General features: G+C 42.5%; 2 protein-coding genes across 6 annotated transcripts; one reads left to right on the top strand and one right to left on the bottom strand.

Annotated features, from left to right (window-relative positions):
- Window positions 1–77: 77 nt before the first annotated feature.
- On the top strand, window positions 78–9828 carry FKBP7 (FKBP prolyl isomerase 7). 2 transcript variants are annotated; one of them, XM_084799803.1, is made up of 4 exons: window positions 78–399; window positions 1286–1437; window positions 4801–4934; window positions 9534–9828. In XM_084799803.1, the coding sequence occupies exons 1-4, from the start codon at window positions 191–193 to the stop codon at window positions 9693–9695; spliced, it is 657 nt and encodes a 218-aa protein (XP_084655929.1). In that variant the 5' UTR covers window positions 78–190; the 3' UTR covers window positions 9696–9828. The 2 variants fall into 2 exon arrangements, with proteins under 2 accessions (XP_084655929.1, XP_084655930.1); XM_084799804.1 differs by lacking the exon at window positions 78–399 and adding an exon at window positions 3712–3828 and having other exon boundaries at window positions 1301–1437.
- Window positions 9829–11954: 2126 nt separating this feature from the next.
- Window positions 11955–22304, bottom strand: PJVK (pejvakin). Of its 4 annotated transcripts, none has more exons than XM_084798917.1 (7): window positions 22121–22304; window positions 19123–19363; window positions 17973–18168; window positions 17084–17225; window positions 13774–13891; window positions 12388–12486; window positions 11955–12265 (listed from the first exon to the last, which is right to left on the bottom strand). In XM_084798917.1, the coding sequence occupies exons 2-7, from the start codon at window positions 19331–19333 to the stop codon at window positions 11973–11975; spliced, it is 1059 nt and encodes a 352-aa protein (XP_084655043.1). In that variant the 5' UTR covers window positions 19334–19363; window positions 22121–22304; the 3' UTR covers window positions 11955–11972. The 4 variants fall into 4 exon arrangements, with proteins under 4 accessions (XP_084655043.1, XP_084655042.1, XP_084655041.1 ...); XM_084798916.1 differs by having other exon boundaries at window positions 19123–19355; XM_084798915.1 differs by having other exon boundaries at window positions 19123–22304.
- Between the last annotated feature and the right edge of the window lie 323 nt (window positions 22305–22627).

Genomic DNA, 22627 nt, shown 5'->3' with positions numbered 1-22627 from the left:
ACACACTCCAGGGAGCAGCTGGCTTCGGGCTGCCAGAGAGAGGCGGAGCCTGGAGTAGCCCCGCCTTGGAGCTTTGTGACGTAGCACAATGCCTGCCACGCGTCCGAATTCCTTCTAACTGCGTAGCGGCACGCCAGCGCACATGCTGAAGGGCTTACCCTGCGTCTAGGGGGCTCCTGCTTTGGGAATCATGCACTTAATATTCAGACTAGCTGTTTTCCTTAGCCTGTGGGGCTGTTCCAATGGTCAGGGACAAACGAAGGAAGAAAGCACAGAGGAAGTGAAAATAGAAGTTTTGCATCGTCCAGAAAACTGCTCCAAAACAAGCAGGAAAGGAGACCTGCTGAATGTTCATTACGACGGCTACTTGGCTAAAGATGGCTCCAAGTTCTTCTGCAGGTAGGAGATGTTCCGTGCAGTTCAACTTCACTTGGTACGCCAGATCTTGTCCCACCACCGCCACCACCAGCCGCAGCAGCAGCAGCAGCAGCCAGAAGCCTAATTGATTGTTTTTAGTTTTTTGTCTGCTTGTTTTTCAACAGTAAACTAAACCATTATGCCGAATTAGATTAGAAAAAAAGTACCTAAAAAAGGAATGTTTTTCATTGTTAAAAATGTTAGCTCAGTAAACTGAGTGCAGATCCATTAGATCATGCATACCGCTGGCTGTTGGACACGATAGTCGCTCTTTCTCCTCACCCAGAGGCTGTTGGACAGGATAGTCACTTTCTCCTTACCCAGAGCTGAAGTCTCTTTCCAAAGAGAATGTATAAGGAAGCTATGGCGTTCTATTCTGGTCTTCAGTGAGTCGTTTTCAGAGACCCTGGTGATTGCGTCCGTCCTGTGTTCATATCCTTACTCTGTGCTGTTACTTCCCAAAGACAGGCCTAGAGAAAGCAATTCTTTCTGATATGAAAGAAAACTTACTCTTCGCACTGGGAAGAGAAATCTGACAGGATGATATTTTTCAGTCCTTAAAAATGAAATTTGGGGAAATAAACCCAAGAGCTATTTTGTTCAAGCCTCACAGCCGGTGAGAGACAGGGGCCCCCCCGTTTTAAAAGGCTAGCTGGTGGGTAGTTTTTGTAAGGATGGCAATAGAACAGAAAATGCAATGATACTGTCTGTCAGTTTATGGGGAAGTTAGAGCAAAACACTTGACAAAGGACAGAGTTCTGGGGAAAGAGATTCCAATTTTAAATAATGGCAAAAATGCCTAGCCGTATTTAGAAGTTTCCTTTTCAATGAGATCAGCTTACTTAGCACTAAGTGTGGTTTCTTACAGCCGGACACAAGACGAAGGCCATCCCAAGTGGTTTGTTCTTGGTGTCGGGCAAGTCATAAAGGGGCTGGACATCGCCATGACGGGCATGTGCCCCGGAGAGAAGAGAAAGGTGACGATACCGCCTTCATTTGCATATGGAAAAGACGGCTATGGTAAGATGCTTTAATATATCTTTTAAAAATAATAATAATAAAACAGTCACTTATAAAAAGTCAAAATAAAACTATATTCTGAAAAAAAATAATGGAAGTAAGCCTCAAAAAGCTATTTGCTCATTGCAGCACTGTCCACAGGAAGCAAGAGGTGCAAGAAAGCCAAGAGTTCAAAGATGGGAGGATGAAGGAGACAATAAATACAACATGCACACAGTGGGATAAAAGAAGTGAAATTCTGACTCAGGGCACAGCATAGATGAACCTTAAAGGATATTCACTACGCTAAGTGAAACAAGCCAGAGACAAAAAGTACCAGCCCTGTAGGGATTTATACAAAGTATTTATAGTAGTCAGGCCAATAGCAGAGGGTGACTACCAAGGGCTGAAGGGACAGGACAGAAGGAGGTGCTGAGTCCTATTGCTTCAGTGCTCACAGGGCTGGAGAGATGGCTCAGAGGGTAAGAGCACTGACTGCTCTTCCAAAGGTCATGAGTTCAATTGCCAGCAACCACATGTTGGCTCACAACCATCTATAGCAAAATCTATATACATAACAAATTAATAAATCTTTATTTTAAAAAAAGTTCCAGATATAAATTGCACAGTAACACACTTGTGCTGCTTCGTAGAGGGAGAACTTCACATACACTTAACTCTACAGCCTAGCGTAGGAAATGTCACCTGGTGACGGTAGGATGGAAGGACTAGAGAAAGAATGAGGGTTTGTTTTCTCTCTGAAGTTTTGAATTGTTTGAGTTGTTGGCTCTTGCCAACCTCTGTCTGAAATAGCAAGCGCGTAAGTAGCACTCAGGCTCCTAAGGTGCGAGTTTGGCATTGTCTCCTGGTCTCAGGGAAGGGCCCTCCTTGAAGCTGTTGGCTGAGGTGGTGATGCCCTCCTTGCCTATGCTTTTCTCAGTAAGAGAAGGCCACTGCCCCAGGCCAGACGGGAGGCAAGCCAGTGCTTCAAGCTTAACCCTGACTTGCTAGAAGAGATGGTACCAGATATATACAGCTTCATGTTCAGGGAGTCTGCCAATCATTTGCTCCCATCAAAATAGCTCCTAGGGCTGAGTATGTGACACTCTCTGCGGTGTTGGCTTGCCTAGCACAGGCAAAGCCCTGACTTTAATCCCCAGCACTGCACCACAAAAGCAAAAGAACAAACACAGTTTCCCATGGTATCGTAATTTGCATATTCTGTGTGTGTGTGTGTGTGTGTGTGTGTGTGTGTGTGTGTGTGTTTACAGGACCCTGAGAAAGAATAATTTAACCAACACTATCTTCAAAATGTCACGAGATAAGCTTACTTTCCAGGCAAAATGATGCGGACAAAGTTTGCCTTTGTCCCTCAGTTTCTGAGTCGTCACGCCAGCGCTCTGCTGACCTTAGAGCACCCACATCCAGCTTCAGTGGGTACCAGTCCTGGCTCCATTGTCCTGTGATCCAAATGGATACTTTTTCCTTTACCTAAACTAATTTCTGCTTAGTTAGGGATGACTACCCACCTGCCTAAACTGCCAAAAAAGAAAAAAATACATCTTTCTGCATGGAAACAGTTCTTAATGGCTTTGAGGAGTTCCCCCATAAGCTTCAAAACAATTAGTCTCACTAGCACCTTTATGTTACCTGTAAGAAAACTGAGGCCTAGAAAATATGTACATTGGGCTGTAGTTACTTATCTGTTGGCCTTACCTGTATTACAGTAGCTTAGAGTCCGTAATTTTAGAAGTTGTAGTGTAGACCATAGCTATTTAGCAGAATCTTCTTGATTATATAAGCTTTTTAAAATATGTATTTTATTTTTAAAAAGAAAAAAATATATTTAATTGAGTTTCCTACATGCACACTATATTTTGATCATTTTCATCCCCTTACTCCCCCCCCCCCCATTCCTTTCAGATATGTTCTCCACCTCTCTCCCCCCTTCTAACTTTGTGTCCTTCTCACACACACACACACACACACATACACACACACACACACACACACACACACACACACACACACACACACAGAGGCATATCCTACCAAGTGAAATTTGTGTTGTTCATATACTCATAGGTGTGTTACCACCTAACGGAGCATGGTCGACCTACCAGGGGCCAAAGCCTTAAAACTGACTCTCCCTCCCCAGAAGCCGTCAGCTGTCCATAGCTGAGTTACAGGGAAGGGGAGGAACACTAGCATTGCTGCCTGGCTTCATCTTTACATGTCTTGTTCTCAATGAGCTTAAAGCAATAAAACGTAACATGAGTTATAACTTCATTTTAGGTGATGCTTGAAGAAGTTTTTCCTCTGGTGAAATGTCCTTGGCTCATGTCCCAGAGCACCCCTGCATGTCTTAGAAGTGCATGTGGCTTTCTAGTGCTTTAATTAACCGCCTATGTGGTATGTATATATTCTTTACATTAACTCTTACCTCTCTATTCTACCTCTATAAATGTAAATAATTCTACTGCGATGCACATCTATCTCTCTTTTATGTTTTAATTTTTTTGGAGGAAAATAGCGACTAGCAACATTTTTCTGTATTTGTGATGGAATCGCTCAGGAACCTCCTCTGCCTGCATGTACACCTGCAGGCCAGAAGAGGGCAGTAGATCACATTGTAGATGGTTGTGAGCCACCGTGTGGTGACTGGGAATTGAACTCATGACCTCTGGAAGAACAGTCAGTTCTCTTAACCTATGAGCCATCTTTCCAGCCCCTCTTTTCCTTCTTAAGTCCATTTGTTTCTGTACGTGGGCAAAGCACGTGCCTTAGCAGACATGTGGAGGTCAGGGGACAACTTGTGGGAGTCAGTTCTCTCCCTCACGGTGGGTCCTAGTACTGAACTCCGGTCGTCAGGCTTGGCAGCAGGCAACACTCAGTCTTCTCACCAGGCCAAGGACGGAATTGCTCTACTCACACCTTTCTTCTCTGTACCATACCTCTGCTATATGCTAATCAGGATAGACTAATAATATCTTCGTTTATTTTGACTTAATTAGGAAATGGTCCAGAAAGGCCTTTGAACTGACTTGGTTTAAAATACACAGGGGAAAAAGTTCCAAAATGTTTTTATAAAAGGAGGAAAAAAATAAATTGATCAGCCTTGATTTTTTTTTCCCCCAAGACAGGGTTTCTTTGTAGACCAGACTTGCTTCAAACTCACAAAGATCTGCCTATCTCTGCTTCCCAGAGTGCCGGGACTAAAGGACCATGCCACCATGCCCAGCTGGCCCTGATTTTTTTTTTTTAATGCTATAAAGTTTAATGTTTTGAAAGCAGTTCTCTAAGCGCTGACACTAATGTTAGGACTGAGGGAGCTCCCGGAAGTTCCTTTCATGCAAGTCAAACTGTTAAAATTTAAACCCTTAGCAAAAGTCAAGATTCCACCCAACGCAACTCTGATTTTTGAGATTGAACTTTATGCTGTGACCAAAGGACCACGGAGCATCGAAACATTTAAACAAATAGACACAGACAACGACAGGCAACTCTCTAAAATGGAGGTAACACACGCTTCCTGTGTACAGTTTGGATGTCTGTTTGTTTGTTTGTTTGTTTGTTTTTCATTATAACTCAAGTTGTGTTGAAGACCCACCTTAGCTTTCGCTAGTTATTGGTTCTGATTGCGCAGTTGGGCTGTTGGCTGAAAACTCTGAGAGAAAATATCCTTTTTCTTTTTTCTATATCTGGGGAAGGTCTTTAAGATCATAATGTAACTTCATGATACAGGCCTGGAGCTTCCCTTACTCCCAAACCTGATGAAAGAAGATAACACTTTGAAGGACAGCCTGGGCTACAGAGAGTTCAAGGCTATCCTGGGCAACTTACTAACAGCCTGTCTCAAGAAGTACAAAAAGGCCTGGGGCTATGGCTCGGTGGTAGAGTGCTGTGTGCTTGCTTGACAAGCGCTAGGCCCTACGCTGAATCTCGGGTCACCTAGCTCTCTTCATCTCCCTCCAACCCTCTTCCCATGCAGGAAGCTCCTCCTCCCGGAACTTAGAACTTAGAACTTAGTAAGTACTTCCTTGAGGCTCCCCAGTGAGCCTGCAGGGAGAGAGGTGTGCCTGCCAGGCAGCGTCTCACCTTGCTTCCTACTGCTGTGATAAAGACCACAACCAAAAGCAACTTGGGGATAAGGGCCTTATTTGGTGTACACATGCTGGGTCACAGTCCCCTCAGGAGGCCAGGGCAGGAACCTCAGAGCAGGAACCAAAGCAGAGACTACACAGGACGCTGCTTACTGGCTTGTTCCCCAGGCCTTGCTCAGCCTGCTGTCTTAGACACCCCAGGACCACCTACCTGCCCGAGGATGGCACTGCCCACAGTGAGTGCCCTCCCACGTCAATCATTAATCAAGAAATCACCCCCCTTACCCCCACCCCCACCACACCCCAGACTTTGCCACAGACCAGTCTCATAGAGGCAGGTTCTCAGTTGTGAGTCCACCTTCCCAGAGGACTCGGGTTTTGTTTTTGTTTTTTACCAGAACAGCAGGCTTTAACAGGGCCCTTAAAGGGGAACTGCTTTCAGTGTTATGTCTCCACTGACTCCTCACCACCCCCTTTGGAGTGAATAGCCACAGCGAAGGCATTCACATGGCACCCTGGGAACAGCCTGTGCACACACCCTTACTTCAGCCACACCCAGAGGTTCCTTCTGCAATACAAATGACCTCTAGACAGTAGGGCATCTCCAGTTATTTCATTGAGGGGAAAAAGTAAAGGAAATCCAAAATATTTAGCTACAGCGTCCCAGGCATCTTGTTGGGCATCGGCTATGTAATCATCAGATGGTTAAGAATGATTTCTGGCCAGTTGTAACAACAGGTCCTCTTCTGTTGACACTGACCCCGCGTCAGTCCTACCGTATAGACATTTCCTTCCTTTTACAGATGCTAGTGCTAGTGTTCAGAAAGGTTAAATTTTTGTCGAAGAACACATCAATCAATGTGGAAGCCCAGATTTGATGTGAGCTAACAGAACCTCTCTTGCTTAATGATCAGAAAGATGTAATGAATTTTTTTCCTTCAGTTTAAATAAGGTGAGAGTGGGGTACAGTATTAAACTACAAAAGGAAAGTAGTGTGGGGCCCATTACTAGTAAAAATTAAAGTCACAGTGCTGGGTAGATGGCTCAGCAATTGAATACTTCCTGCCCTTTCAGAGTACCAGAGTCACCTACAGCATCTACCCCCAGTTTACAACTCCCTATAACTCCAGTTACAAGAGATCTGATGTCCTCTTTTGGTCTTGTGGGTACTGCAAGCACACATTAAGTAGTGAAATAAATCTTTTTTTTTAAATTAAAGTTATATTCTACCCGCTCCCTTTTTTTGTATCTCTACTATACTATATGGAGAAAGAATAGATATTGAACATTGGCTTTATTGTTTATAAAAAGATAATTTTGGTTTAGAAAATGCAGACTTTTTGAAGCTGTTTCAAATGCCTCATATCTATGGAGGATTGCTATGTCTCAGCAGTGAAGGGGAAACACTGTGTCTCCCTTCAGATAGGATCAAAATCACATCTGGAGCCTGCTTCAAGGTCCACTGACCATCCTAAAGCCATTTGTGATGGGCTGAGCATGGGATATGTACCACAGTGTTCAACTCCACCTTTCAAAGTGTCTCTTACCTTTAAAAAGCCCCAGGCTTGCAGAATGTTGTCTCCAGATCAATGCACTGTGCTTCCTTTAGCATGAATCACCATTTTCCTGCAGAGAAACAGTTGAGTTGCAAGAGAATTTTAAATTATGTGTACACATTTTAAAAAGTAAAAAAAAAAAAGTTGGCCATGGTGCTGTACACAAGGAAATGAAAAAAATAAAATAAACATGACATTTTGTGACTTAGCTTAACTCGGCTGAAACAAGTACCATTTTGACATGAAACCTGTGTAAAAATTTTCAGTGAGATGTACTTGTAGTCATGTCCCAAATCTGCTGTGATGTACATTTACAGGAACCTGTCTCAGTTTGCTGTGGCCATATTTCAAATGCCCAGAAATTGCATTGGCTAGAAGGACAGAGCTTTATTGCATGTTTGCTTAGAGAAAGCACAAACGGGCAGTGCTTCAGAACGTCTCAAGCCCTTGGCTGACTTGATTATACAGTAAATTCATTAATTCCAGCCACAGAAACACTAATGAGATTGTATTAAATAATGGCAATCTGGAAGCATGTTTTCCTTTCTTAATATGAACATGTAAGTTATAAGAATGTATTTAGAAAAAAAAAAGAATGTATTTAGTTTCAGGAAAACTCAGTGTGGCTGGAACAACTCATTTGAACATCCATTTCTCTTCGAAAATTAAAAACAAAAAAATTTCTGGGCCAGGCATAGCAGCACATTCCTTTAAAACCAGTACTTGGGGGCTAGAGAGATGGCTCAGAGGTTAAGAACACTGGCTGTTCTTCCAAAGGTTCCAAGTTCAATTCCCAACAACCACATGGTGGCTCACAACTATCTATAATGAGATCTGGTGCCCTCTTCTGCCATGCAACATACGTGCAGGCAGAATACTGTATGAACAATAAATAAATAAAATCTTAAAAAACAAACAAACAAACAAAAACCGAGCACTTGGGAGGCAGAGGCAAGCAGATTTCTGAGTTTGAGGCCAGCCTGGTCTACAGAGCGAGTTCTAGGACAACCAGGGCTACACAGAGAAAACCTGTCTCAGGGGGAAAAAAAGTCAAATTCAGGTCTGAAGTAAATGGGTAGGAATTCCATTTAAAAACCCTACTTTGTAAGCTGGGCAGGGTGGCACAAGCTTGTAATCCTAGTACTTGGGAGGCAGAGGCAAGCAGATCTCTGTGAGTTTGAGGCCAGCCTGGTCTACATAATGAGTTCTAGGATAGTGAGGGCCACGTAGAGAGACCCTGTTTCAAAGGTATTTCCTGTTGGGGGATGGTCTGATGTATTTTGATGCTAATTACACTTGCTGTTTCTGTGACCTATCATTTGATTAATAAAAAGCCATCCCACCTGGGCAGGGCAGAGGCAATAGAGGTGTGGGTAAGGGTCCCAAGAAGGAAAGAGAGGAATCCTGGGAAGAAAAAGAGAGACTACCATGACAAAAAAGACAAAAAAGAAAAGAAAGAAAGAAAGAAAGAAAACCCAGAGGAGAAAGAAGACCGCCATGGGTTAGGTGGAGGAGAAGCACATGGCCGGCATGGAAGGAGAATCCGGCCCAGATGAAGAATATTAGCAAGTATTTGGGATTACGGAGGGGAGGTAGCTTGACAGCAATTATTACAAGCAGATGGCGTGGGATTGAGGCAGCGATCCCATGCCTGCCCCACTATGGGAAGCAGTTTAGAGGATTAATATCTGCCCTGCCCCAGGTTAACTGAGGCTATTTAAAAATATATGAAGTGCCTCTGTCTTGATTGATTGCTAGCCAGGCCTACTGATAATACAAATAATACAGATAATTTAAAAACAATAATTTCCAAACTCTAAGACACCTTTTTAAAAATGTTTATGGGCTGGCAAGATTTCCTCGTGAGTATAGCTCTTGCTTCAAGCCCGATGACCTGAGTTCAGCCCCCCAGGACTCCACATGAAGGAAAGGGAGAACCAGTTCCCACAAGTCATCCTCTGACCTCCATATATCCACCATGGTCCTTGAGTGCCCCCCCAACCCCAAACAATGAGATGTTACTTAAAGTGCTGTGACGTTCAATATGCTTATTCATGACTGTAACCAGTTCTCAAAGTGACTAGACATTTGTTTTTGGTTGGTTGGTGGGTTGGTAGGTTGGTTGGTTGGTTGGTTGGTTGGTTGGTTGGTGGGTTGGTTGGTTGGTTGGTTGGTGGGTTGGTTGGTTGGTTGGTTGGTGGGTTGGTTGGTTGGTTGGTTGGTTGGTTGGTAGGTTGGTTGGTTGGTTGGTGGGTTGGTAGGTTGGTTGGTTGGTTGGTTGGTGGGTTGGTTGGTTGTTGGTGGGTTGGTTGGGTGATTGGTTGGTTGGTTGGTGGGTTGGTAGGTTGGTTGGTTGGTTGGTGGGTTGGTTGGTTGTTGGTGGGTTGATTGGTTGGTTGGTTGGTTGGTGGTTGGTTGGTTGGTTTTTTATTAACACCACTTTGTTCTGGCCCTCTAGATAGAGCTTTACTTACAGAAGGACTTTGAAAATGATCCAAAGTCCCATGACAAGTCGTACCGGAATGCAGTTTTGGAAGACATCTTTAAGAAAAATGACCACAATGGAGACGGCTTCATTTCTCCAAAGGAATACAATGTGTACCAACATGATGAGCTATGAATTTATTTTACTTATTTGCTGGTAACTTACTGTACTTTCCTTTAAAAAAAAAAGCAAAATCACTTTTCTCCAAGGTGTAGTTTTTCCTCATGAAAAGATGTTTGTTTCCTTCAATAAACATAATTTTGGCATAGTAGTGTGAAGCTGTCTTGCAGATCTAACTCTGGGGTCGGTGTGATTGTGTTTCATGTTATTTTCTTCTGTGACCATAAGTTGTAGCACCAGGGAATGGGCCTGGATCCCAGCAGGTGACATTCCTCCTTCAGGATATCAATGAATACACATGTGAAAACACACTGTATTTTACTAGCAGCAAGTATAAATATGTAAAGATCCAATGTTTTAGCTCTTCTAGTGCTCTGTATCTAAAAATACTCAGAGACCAGGAACTAGTGTCTCTTTTATGTATGCATTTCATGATGTTATAGGCAGTAGGATATGAAAAATATTAGAACAAATATTCTTTCTTTGGAGTTTGCAGGAAGATGCAAGTTATGTATAGCTGACTCAAGCATTTCAACACACTGTACTTATTTAAGGCAAGCTTGCTATGGAGCCCGCTAACCATAGGATAGGATGAATACCCTCCTGCCTTGGCTTCCTGACGGCTGAGATTATAGCAGAAATGTTATCTAAAACGCAGAAGTAACAGAAGCCACCACACTAATAAATGCCACATAGGCAGACAAATCTTTGTTTTTTTCGAGACAGGGCTTGTCTGTGTATCCCTGGCTGTCCTAGAACTAGCTCTGTAGACCAGGCTGGCCTCAAACTCACAGAGAGATCTGCCTGCCTCTGCCTCCCAAGCGCTGGAATTAAAGGCATGCATCATCCTATACAGACAAAATTTAACACCTTAACTACTATTTCTTAACTTTCTAGCACTTTCTCAATCACCAAGCCTTCTGCCAGTTTACTTCCCTCAAAAGCTGTGCGCGAAGTGTCAAAGTAAATATGTAAGCACTCTTCCTAGCCCATCATTTTTCATACAAGTTATTTGTGTAGACTTGTTTGTTTTTATGACAAGCCTTTGCTATGTAGCCCACACTTGCCTTGAACTCACTGTGCAGCCTAGCCTGGTGTCAAACTCTCAATATTCCAGGCCTTGGTTTCCTGCATACCAGGATTACAGGCATGTACTATTCCAGCCTGTACAAAGCACTGCTAAACTTATTTTTAAAAGTTAAGCGTACACTAGCTGGTGGCTCAGTTGCCTAACAGGCTGGAAGACCCAGCAATATACAACCTGGGCCTGATGGTGGATACCTCTAATCCCAGAAGAAAAAGGAGGGAGTCAGCATCACCTGGGCCATATGGAGAGTTCAAGACCAGCTGGGATTACACGAGACTCTAATTGAAAAGAAAGGAAAAGTACATACTACAGTAAATGAATACCTGAAAACCTATCTTTTAAATAATAAGCATGTATACCAATTCTACAGTGTACCGTGTTCTGCATCTATATGATTGCTCTAGGCTTTGGGGTAAATCAAATAACAATGAATACCGTTATTCATTTTGAGTTTAGAATTTTAAAGTATTTTTACAATTATTGCAATATAAGACAATTGTTTAGTTGTCAGTATATGACAACAGAAGTCTTAGAAAGTAGGTGAAAAACATATGAAAACCCACAGTGGCATGTAACCCACCTATTCCTAAGGTTTAGGTAGGCGAGTCACTTGAGCTCAGGATTTGGAGACCAGCTTTGATAACATAGCAAGGTCCTACTCACCCCTACTCCACCCCCAAAAAGAAGGAAACTTGAAAACAAAATATATTAAATCCATTAAAAATTTCCAAAGACATAGCCCTGTCCTGTTTCCCTTGACTTTAAAGTGACAGCACCCATTTTACAAAGCAAAATTTGTAGCCAGAGTGACAGCCCATTACCATTGGCAGATACACTGTTATCTGTACACCAGGGCCCCATGCTGGGCCCCGTGGTTTTAACCCAATACCACTATTAAACATTTAGGAATATATTAAATTATTAACACATTTTTTTCCTCTTACCATACCTAGGGCACTAAAGTAACCATTTGTGCCCATTTGTTATCTTTAACTGTTGAATTAAAACGTGATTAGGTCTACAATTTGTATTTCGAAAAATAGGAAAATACTATGATAATGCTACCTAAAAGGCCTTCTGCTGTTTTGTTGGGGTTTTTTTGTTTTGTTTTGTTTTGTTTTGTTTTTAATTCGTCCAAACAAACCTAAGCAATGCAAGGAAGCTTTGTGACATAGAACACCAACAAAACACATTCCTCCTTCCTTTTATTTCATTCTCTTGTGCCAAATATCAAAACAAGGCACGGCGTGAAGCCTCACGTACTTCACGCCGTCCACAGAACACTGGAAGCACCCATAAACCGTCTCCCTCCTCAAGTTCCCCATTCCACACAGTATGCAGGGCCCTTTAGGAATGTTGTGGTTTAGTAAGTTCACCCGGATGTGAGTGCCCTCCTTGAGGGAAATGTCAGTCATGCTGAGAGGCTTGTCATAGTAGTCCGAAAAGAGATCATCTAGGTAAAGCTGGGAGCGAGAAATGGCATCCATCACTCTCCTGTCTGCAAAACAGAAACCAGAAACGTGTTAGAAGTCAAGATAACTGTGCACCCCACAGTGTCTAGAGGTGCCGAGCCGCACCCTCCTCCCTCAGAAAACAAGTGGGCTTTAAGCGCTAACATACTTCTTTCAAAGAGTATATTCCTCAGTCTGTACAACATGGCAAAGGTGGTCGTTTCTTCCCTTTCAAATCCTCCTTTTGACACTGACGTGACACAAAGGTCTACAAACAAATTTGAGACGCTATTATTACTTATCTAATATTTTATTGAGTATTTCATAGGGAATACAGATTCTCAGACATGCAATTTATTGAATATTTTTTTATAAATCTAAACTATACAGTTGAGGGAAAGATAATGTTTATAAGTACAAAACTCCGAGATTAAAATCATACACTGACTTACCTCTAGCCCACCCTGTACCCAGCCGGTATATTATGGACTTTGTGTATTCTTAGAAGCTCTGTTATGTGCAGACTTATGTATGTTTCCAGAAATGTCTGTATCATACATAGTTCTTTAAAATCTCTCCCAGAGGTCATTGCATGCCCAGAGCTAACCACTCTTCGTGGATTTGTGCTCTGTTGTGCTCATGGGCTCCCTCGGATGTTTCCAATATTTTGCCATTAGGAACTAAAGAGCCTGCTCCTCTATCGCTGTCTATATAAGTCTCTGTTGTCCTATAGCATTAATTCCTGGAAATGAACAGCCATAGGCAAGACTACATTTTGATGAAGCCGTTTTCTACCCCTCCCTACAGTCCATAATAACTGCAAAACCCAACAGTTACAGGATTCTGAGTTGAGTTTTCTTAGAATGGAGTTTTGTTTCTCACCTTCCTGACCCCCTTTCTCCAGCACTACAGAAAGATCTACAGGGGTAAATTACCAGAGCTAGCCGACTCCCTTGCCTCGCCCTTTTGGAGCTACATCTGGTATCGTTCCAGCTGGCAGTTAACTAAAAAAAAAGTCCTGTGAGATGTAGAAAGTTAAAGAAAGCTGCACTGAGCTACCCAACCAGACGACAATTGTAGATGTAAGAATTAAAATTCTAAAGTTTATGTGCGGTTAGGAAGCTACAGCTAAACAGGTTAAAAGTTAATGCCACCTGTTCAGGCATCTTACTGCATTCAGATCTCTTAGTTGCCACATCTACAAGCTCCCTACCGGAAGTCATTTATTACCCTTTCCACAAACGCTAAGGCATATTTTGTCAGGGGACCTTTTTTTTTTTTTTTTTTTTTTTTGGCAAATCAAAAATTGTAAGTGGAGTAATATGGGGCCTTCGCTAAGAAGCACAAAAGAGGTGCTGGGAAAGTGGGGACCCAGGAGTTTCCCCAGCTATTTCGTCCTAGTGTAAAATTAACCATACCAAACGCACCCTGCCTCTGTAATCCCGGAAATGGGACAGAGAAGGGGGTGAGAGGGAGGCAGAGAGGGAAAGAATCATTCCTAGTACATTCTCCTTAAAAATACAGTCACTTGAGCTGCGGGTTATCTGTTACTCACCAAAGGCACCATCCAGGTAAATAAAGAGCTCAAAAACACTGAAAGCTATAGTTGTGTGTGCAGGGAAAACGATAGCCTTTTCCCTTCCTTTGGGATTCTGTTCATCCATAAAATGAAACTATAGTAAATAAATAGAGAAAATAATGTTATTACAGCACATAGCAGAGCAGGGTAGGTTTTTTTTTTTTTTTTGAGAAACAAACTTCCCATAATCTCATCAAAATCAAAACACAACCACCTACCCAAGTCAAGAGCTGCCCTGCTTCCATTGAGTTTTATTACGGAGACCCATGCATGATTTATACTAGGGTCCTCACTTTAGGATTAAAGCCAACAATTAGTGTTCTTGTGGTAAACCATTTTCTTTTAGCCCCGCCCATCTACCCCAGAAACCCCACAGCTATCAGCAGCTTTCCCAGTCACCAAAATGACCACCATCCAGTGAATATTTCATGCTGCACCCCATAAATAACCTGTGCTAACCAGAATCTGGAGATATTTGAATATGGATTCTGAACAGACCCCTCCCCCTCATAATGCAGTGACGGATACAATTGGGATATCTTTATGAGAAGGAGCATGGTGTTCTTGAAATGCCTTGGCCATCTTACATAGATTATATGTAATACATTAAATTGCAACTGGAGAAGGTTGAAAAGATGACCACTTAGCCCTGTATTTTTAAAAATATTTTTTTCTTTATGATTTGTGTTAGGTGGTGTGCAAGCCAGAGTACCTGCACAGAGATTATAAGACAAGTTCACAGAATCAGTCCTCTCTATCATGGGTACCAAGGACTGAACTCAGGTCACCAGCTTTGTGCAGCAAACTCTCCAACCATTGAGCCCTCTCACTGGTCCTAGTGCAATATTTATTTTTATTTATTTAATCACTTTATACCCTGGTCCCCCTCCCTCCTCCCCTCCCTGTCCTGCTCTCATGCCTATCTCCCCTCTGTTCCCTCCTCTCCTACTCCTCAGAAAAAGGGAGGCCCCCAAGGGGTACCAACCCACGCTGGCACCTCAAGTCACAGCAGAACAAAGTGCATCTTCTCCCATTGAAGCCAGACAAGGCAGCCCAGCAAGAGGAAAGGGATCCGAAGGCAGGCAACAGAGTCAGAGGCAGCCCCTGCTCCTGCTGTTAGGGACCCACATGATGGCCATGCTGCACATCTGCTACATCTGTGTAGGGAGTCTAGGTCCAGGCCATGCAAGCTCTTTGGTTGGTGCCTCAGTCTCTGTGGGCCCCCTTGAGCCCTGCTTAGTTTACTCTGTGACTTTACTTGTGGTGCCCTTGACCTCTCTGGCTCCCTCGATCCTTCCTCCCACTTTCCCACAGAACTCTCCAAGCTCGGCCTATTGTTTGGCTATGGATCTCTGCATCTGTTTCCACCAGCTGCTGCATGAAGCCTCTCAGAAGGAAGTTATGCTAGGCTCCTGTCTGCAAGCATAGCAAAGTATCATTAATAGTGTCAGGGGTTGGCTCTCTCCCATAGAGTAGGTCTCAAGTTGGGCCAGTCATCGGTTTGCCATTCCCTCAATCTCTGTTCCATCCTTAACACTACACTTCATGGAAACAAAGCATATCTTGGGTCCAAGGTTTTATAAGTGGATTGGTGTCACCCTCCTTCCACTGGAAGTCTCACCTGGCTACAGGAGGGGGCAACTTCAGGCTCCAGGTCCCCCACTGTTAGGGATCTCAGCTAGGGCCAACCCCATAGACTCCCAAGGGCCTCCCTTGTCCCAGAGATGCTTCCCCACCAATTTCCATTCTCTCTCCAGGTCCTCCCCACCCCACCTCCAGTGCTTTATTTCTAACAAGTGGTTTTATTTTATTTTTTCTTTATTGAAACATCAATACATCTATGAGGAGCAATGTGCTGCTTTGGCTCATTGCCCGTTGGACAGTGATCAACTTAAGGTAATTAGTACATTAATCCACCGCCTTCAACTTGTACTCTTTCTTTATAAAGTGTATATCCCTTATCCTCTAAACATTTTGAGAATTATGGTACATTGTTAATCATATTCACATACATCCAACAATAACATTGTTCCCATGGATTGAGCCCCTACCCTGCCAACTCAGCCTAGGCCAGTCCCAGTCTATTCTCAACTTCTGAGATGAGCTTTTTTCTTTCCTTTTATGTGTGTGGCATATGCGTGTGTATGTGTTTGGATGTGTGTGTGTGCAATGCATGAGGTACAAGATCACATGTGTATGGTGTAGGTTGATAGATAGATAGATAGATAGATAGATAGATGATAGATAGATAGATAGATAGATAGATAGATAGATGACAAATAGATAGATGATGATGATAGACAGACAGACAGACAGATGAGTAATAGATAGATAGATAGATAGATAGATAGATAGATAGACAGATGATAGATAGTAGATAGTAGATAGATAAGTAGATATAAATAGACAGATATATAAATGCAAATCAACTTTTAAAAATTCAGTATGAACTATGTTACTTAAAAATAAAATTAAAGATGGATGATGATGGTAATGCACCCCTGTAATCTCAGCACTTGGGGGACAGAGGCAGGGAGATCTCTGAGTTGGAAGCCAGCCTGGTCTACAGAATGAATTCCAGGACAGCCAGGGCTACACGGACAATACTTGTCTTTAAAAAAAAAAAAAAAAACTCATTCATCTGAAACTTTGTCTCAGCTGACACGGTGGTACATGCCTGTAGTCAAAGAACTTGGGAGGCAGAAGCTGGTGGATCTCTGTGAGTTTGAGGCCAGCCTGTTCTACAAAGCGAGTTCAGGACAGCAAAGGCTACATGGAAAAAGACTGTCTCAAAAAACAAAAAAAACAAAAACAAACCAACAACAAAACGAGTACAACACCAGGACTTACTTTTTGTTGTTTGTTTGTTTGTTTGTGACAGGGTTTCTCTGTGTAGCTTTGGCTGACCAGGAACTCACTCTGTAGACCAGGCTGGCCTCGAATTCAGAGATCTACCTGCATCTGCCTCCACAGTGCTGGGATTAAAGGCACACGCCACCACTGCCTGGTATTTTTTGCTCTTAATATAACACTGAAGTACCATTTAATTAGAGAGATAGAGTCTCTCCATCCATACACAAGTTCACAAGGATTAGTAATTTGTTCGTATTATATTATTACATGCATTTAGAACCCAAGTTCTCTTGGGTGACTTTCATATTCTGAAGCCAGCCACTCCTACACAACTGAGTCTCTTTCTTTTTCTGCCTTTGATGAGAGTCATAACTCTATTATGTAAACCATAGTGACCACGTAGTTAGTTAGTAGAGCCTCGAGTGTGCTTTACCCTCATGGCTTCCCCTCGAATGCCAGCGTGCACGGACAGAGAGCACTGCCGTGTGGTTCTGATGCTCTCCATGACCACGCACAGCACGGCCTTCCTGCTGCTCCTCGACTGGCGGATCAAACTGTGGTCAAAGTTAATCTTTCTAGAATAAAAAAGATAGACCCACAAGATGCTTTAACATGTGATTGATTATACAGAACCGAAGGTACCTTTTGTGCTATCTGTGGCCCAGGATAACTATGTGTGAATCGAGGCAGGCAGAATGCAAATCAGAAAACATAAGCAAGATCACTTGACTCATTTGCCCACTCTTCCGTGGTTTTTCATGTTTTATAGAGCGGAGGCATGACTTGTTTAGCTTTGCAGAACTGGGCACCTAAGCAGGGCTGTGTGCACGCTAGGCGAGCGCTGAGCTACCTCCCAGCCTCCCAGCTATCCACCGCTGACCCACCTCCCAGCTACCCACCCCGTCTTTATTTTTATTTTACTTTGATACAGATTCTCAATAATTTGCTGAAGATGGACTTGAGCTCCTATGTAGCCCAAATAAGCTTTGAACTTGTGATCCTCCGGATTCACTCTCCTAAGTATCTGGAAGTACACAATCTGTATTGTCTCAATTTAATAATTTAGCAAATGTGCTCAAAATGGTAGTGATTTCTTAGGGAAACAACTGAAAACAGTTATCAAGCGATTTTTGATTGGGTAATAGTACTAATTCTCTGCTAACATGTAGTATTCCAAATGAATTAAATATATATAAATACACACACACACACACACACACACACACACAACACCCGAGTGTCTCAGCATCCATTGCAGTGGACTTGATACAGTTACAGCATTTAATGAGAACACCGTAGAGCATCAGGGGCTTTGCACTGACCGCGCGGTAATTTCCTTGAGTAACGTTGATACTTCCACCTCATGTTTGGTTACTACCCCGAACGAAGCTTTGACTGCGATGGAATCGGATCCAGTAACATTAATCCCAACATCATTCACAATATGGTTGCTTCGCCTCCCATAGAGTGAGACATCTGACTCATCTTCATAATTCAGTAACTGATAAGACGAGATACCTTAGGAGAAGAAACTTAATATTTTTCAAATGTCTCAAATTCATCTTACATGGGCTTTGTGTATTATCATGCTAACATGACTGAAAAGTTCTTTTGCCCAAATGTTACTAGACAGTATTTCAAACCATAGGAAAAGTAGCTTTTATTATCAAGAAAAAAAAAAAGATAGAATACTTAAAATGAAGCCAAATTCTCTGTTTGGACAACAGAATACCTATACGTATATAGCAGTTAAGATCCATTGGGTAGTTGAAAGAAAAACAAATGTCAATAACCAGTGACTTAGCCGTCATTCCTGTTATAATCTAGTTAAAAAAAAAACATTTCGTGGGGCTGGAGAGATGGCTCAACAGTTAAGAGCACTGACTGCTCTTTCAAAGGACCCGGGTTCAATACTCAGCACCCACATGGCAGCTCACAACTGTCTGTAACTCCAAGATCTGACACCCTCACATAGACACACATGCAGGCAAAACACCAATGCACATACAATAAAAATAAATAAATTTTAAAAATACATTTCGGGGTTGGAGGATGGAGTGCATGTTTGTAAACATGAGGATCTGAGTTCAATTGCCCAGGACCCACATTAAAAAAAAAAAAAAGGTTGAGTTTAACTATTGTATAAACTATAAAAATAATTCAAATTACTTTCATTTATTTGATAATGTGAAATGGTGAAGGCCCACTAATGTCTTATATTATACAGGACAAAAGACATCATTTTATGTCAGTTTAGTTAAAAAAAACTTGTAATCAGTTTTAAAATTAAGCAATAAAAGATTTGAAACTGTAAATACTTAAGCATTGTTCACCTTAATGATATTTCTACCACATAAAAGTGGATTTTATTCATAAAATGTATATTATTAGTATACTTGATCTATAGAACCTCTGTTAGCTTATTAATGATATAGCCCCCATAGAGAGTCATTCCCAAACATTTAAACTTACCAGCTGAAATTTCTCGGTCTCCTATGAGAATATCTTTAAGTGTGAAAGGTGTTGAGGTAAATTTGTATCTAGGAAACAGGAAACACCTCTTCTTTTTTACCACCAGACTCAGGGGTTGATATTTGTCAGCTTCACTGAGGCTTGGAACAGGGACTAATCTTCCTCCATCTCCGACTTGCTTAACGAAGCTCTTGGTGGCAGCAGCAAACATATTAATATCAAGACGTCATCCACTGCGACCCTCAGGCAAGAAACCCATTTTGGAAGAAGAGAATCGGAAACCAAACTGAGCCTTGTTTGATGTCAAATACAATTTCGCAGCTTTGAGCCGTGAGGCACACGCTCACCAAGTAGTTTGCCAGTGTGCGGTTCACAACACTGCCTCCCTTTGTGAGCTCAGGTAATGAATAATAGACGGCAGTGGAAAGTGATACACTAAACGCAAGTCTAACTTGGAATGGCAGTCTGCAGAGCTAAAACATACACAGAAAACTAATTCAAACATGCTGCCGATGTCCCCAAGGAGACCACAGTGGAGAGTGTTTTGCCACAAGGAACAAGACAGTTTGGAAGGAGACATAAAGTCCTATGTGGAACGGCGCGATTGGGCCCTAATGTTGGGCCTGGGTACCATCTACGATGGATGGCATCCAAGAGGAATCCCTTCGCAAGTCCAGCAGGTGAACTTTGGCAACAGAAAAGTACTTTTTGGTGGTGAAGCGCACCTTTAATCCCAGCACTCAGAAGGCAGAGACAGGTGGATCACTGTGAGTTTGAGGCCAGCCTGCTCTACAAAGTAAGTGCAGGACAGCCAAGACTACACAGAAAGACCCTGTCTCAAAAAACAAAACAAAACAAAAAAACAAAAACAACAACAACAACAACAAATAACAAAAAAGAAAATAAAAAAGAAAAGTACTTCACAATGGACAGATCGTTGGGTGAGCATTTCTCACACCTGGAATTTTGTATGCTTATGAAACTATGTGTTTAGTACCAAATATCAATTCACAGAATATAGAGGAACAATTGGAAGACCACTATGGGATACTAAAGGCTATTAGTTACTATTACATTACATATTTAAAACTGCTATGAAAGTCTCTTCCTCTGAAACTGATGGTTCAGATAATATCTCTTTTTTGTTGACTGTCCTAATTACGCAACCTATTAAAACAGTCCTATAAAGTTTTGGTTTACTTTCAAGGAATTTTGTAGACCTATTTAAATTAAATTTTAGAAACAAACCCATACTGAGATACTGTACAGCTATAGGTGGTTGCTATATTTTGAAAGTATCTCTGTTGTTGCTACAATATGATATTCTTTAACACACAAGTGTAATAGCACTATTGTAATAGCCTTATGCAGAAAGAAAAGAAAGAATAGGCTTCACCTAAGCCCCAGTAGAACTCAGTTTGATTTGATTCTGGATACTTTTTACTTGCTTCCAAGTATTTTGATTCCTATGAAACCAAAACAAATTTCCATAACAAAACTAACTTCTGTATGCCAACCTAAAATTTTCATTAAAAAAAAAATAACTTTTAGTATTCTTTTCATGAGAGCATTTATAGAATTCAGTTCTAGAACATCAAGTAAGCACAGAAGCCATTGTGAAACTAGTTGAAAACTTCTAATAGTTAGATAAGGTCTTCAAAAACTTCAGAGACATACAGAATACAGCATTAAATTTTTTTTATTATTTTAAAGATTCACTGACAATGAGACAGGTTAACTTCTGGCAAAACCTAGCCTACCTCAAAGAGGATGATGAGCATCAAAGAGCCTCCTTATGGAGATGGCTTCAAATGTGGCAAATAAGCCACTGGAAAAAATGTCCTTGTTTCTACCACAGACAGAATTCTGCCTAAAAAAGGGCAAGCTTGGGTGCAGGCAGAGTCTACAGCCAAACTCTGCCAAGGCAGGGTAAGCAAGTCCTCAATGGTTCCTGCCCCACAAAAATGTCTGTCAGATACACTGGGCCAGAAGGCTGAAGATGATGCTCCAACGTTATGGGTGACTGTTCAGGCAATAAACTCTCTCTGTCATTTTTTCATTTTGGAAGTTGCTAACCTGCACTTTCGGTTCACTCAGATAATTTTTATTGCTTCTCAATTCTCTGATGGGGTTGAAGACCAGGTAGTTTAGTTTTACAAGGGAGCTTAGTTGTTTAGGCATTAAGATGTTCTTAGGTCTAGATAGATGTTTTAAATTGATAATGACAAGATGTGATGGAGACTGATTTACATTCAGAATTTTAGACGCACCAAGTTAGAAAAGATGTTTTCTTCAAGGCTGTCAAATACAAATAGCAAAAACACTAAGAATGTAACATTTATATAATTCCTGATTGTGTCATGGTTCTTCTTCCTATAGGTAGTTTATTATATATGTGTGTAATAATATAAATGTATATGTAAAAAATGAAAAACTATTTAATAGGAGAGAGAAAAAAAAAGACTGGCTGTTGCACTGTCTGACACACCCACAACACACTCTGAAGGTGGAGCATCCCAGGCTAACGTCATCACTCTCCACTGCACAGGTCAGCAGGAAGAGTGATCCCGGAAAAAGGTCTATATAACCTTCCTTGCTGTGTACACCACTCCCGTCCAGGATCTGGCAGGTGCCTAAAGCGGTGGTTCTCAACCTGTGGGTCGCGATCCAATGTGGATTATATATCAGATATGTTATGATTTGTAACAATAGCATAATTAGCTATGAAGTAGCAACGAAATGATTTTATGGTTGGGGTGACCACAACAGAAGGAACGGTATTAAAGGGTCGCAGCATTCGGAGGGCTAAGGAACATTGCCCTAAATCCTGAAGGCCACAGGAGTACCCCAGCTAGGAGAGGGCTCCCTGGATCCTCTTCTCTTAAACCAGCCCGAGCTGGGGATAGCCTGCAGCTCCCTAGCAGACACTCTGGGGCCTCAAGTTTCGGGGCCAACAACCGAAATTTTCTCAGCAATTTTGCATTCGGAATTTTCAAACCTTTCTCAAAGTAGCCCAAGCCTTAATCCTTCTTCCTTGCTCCTCAAACATGCTGAGCTTCCGGCCTGCTACAAGCTTTCTCGCCGGGAAGGAAGCCGCCTCCCTCTAAGGACAAAGGACTGAGGTTCTGCGCCACTAAAGGCGGGAGGGGAAACCCAAGGAAACCAACGCAGGGCGCACGCCAGAGCTGGGAACAGCCCCGGCCTGGCATGAAGGCTGGGCCTGGGAGGATGAAGGGCGGGGCCTGGCTCTCAGAAACCCTGGAAGCCGAAGCGGGGCGCTGGGCAGGGCCTGGGAAGAGCCGGGACTGGCAGGGAGGGCGGGACCTGGCGGAGGGAGGGGCGGGGCCGGATTCCGGAACGCTCCGGGAACCCAGCTAGGGAGCGGTCAGCCGCAGGGAAGAACAGGAAATGGCAGAGCGGGCGAGGCCAGGGGAACCTGGAAGGGGCCGAGCGCTCTGGCAAAGGGGAGCTAGAAACGCTGACGGGCGGGGCTTGGCAGAGGAGG

The sequence above is a fragment of the Acomys minous genome (genome assembly GCF_964271855.1).
Source record: "Acomys minous genome assembly, chromosome: 10".
NCBI classification, from domain to species: domain Eukaryota; kingdom Metazoa; phylum Chordata; class Mammalia; order Rodentia; family Muridae; genus Acomys; species Acomys minous.
Note: the sequence above shows the minus strand (reverse complement) of the source record. Positions and strands in the feature narration are given on the sequence as shown.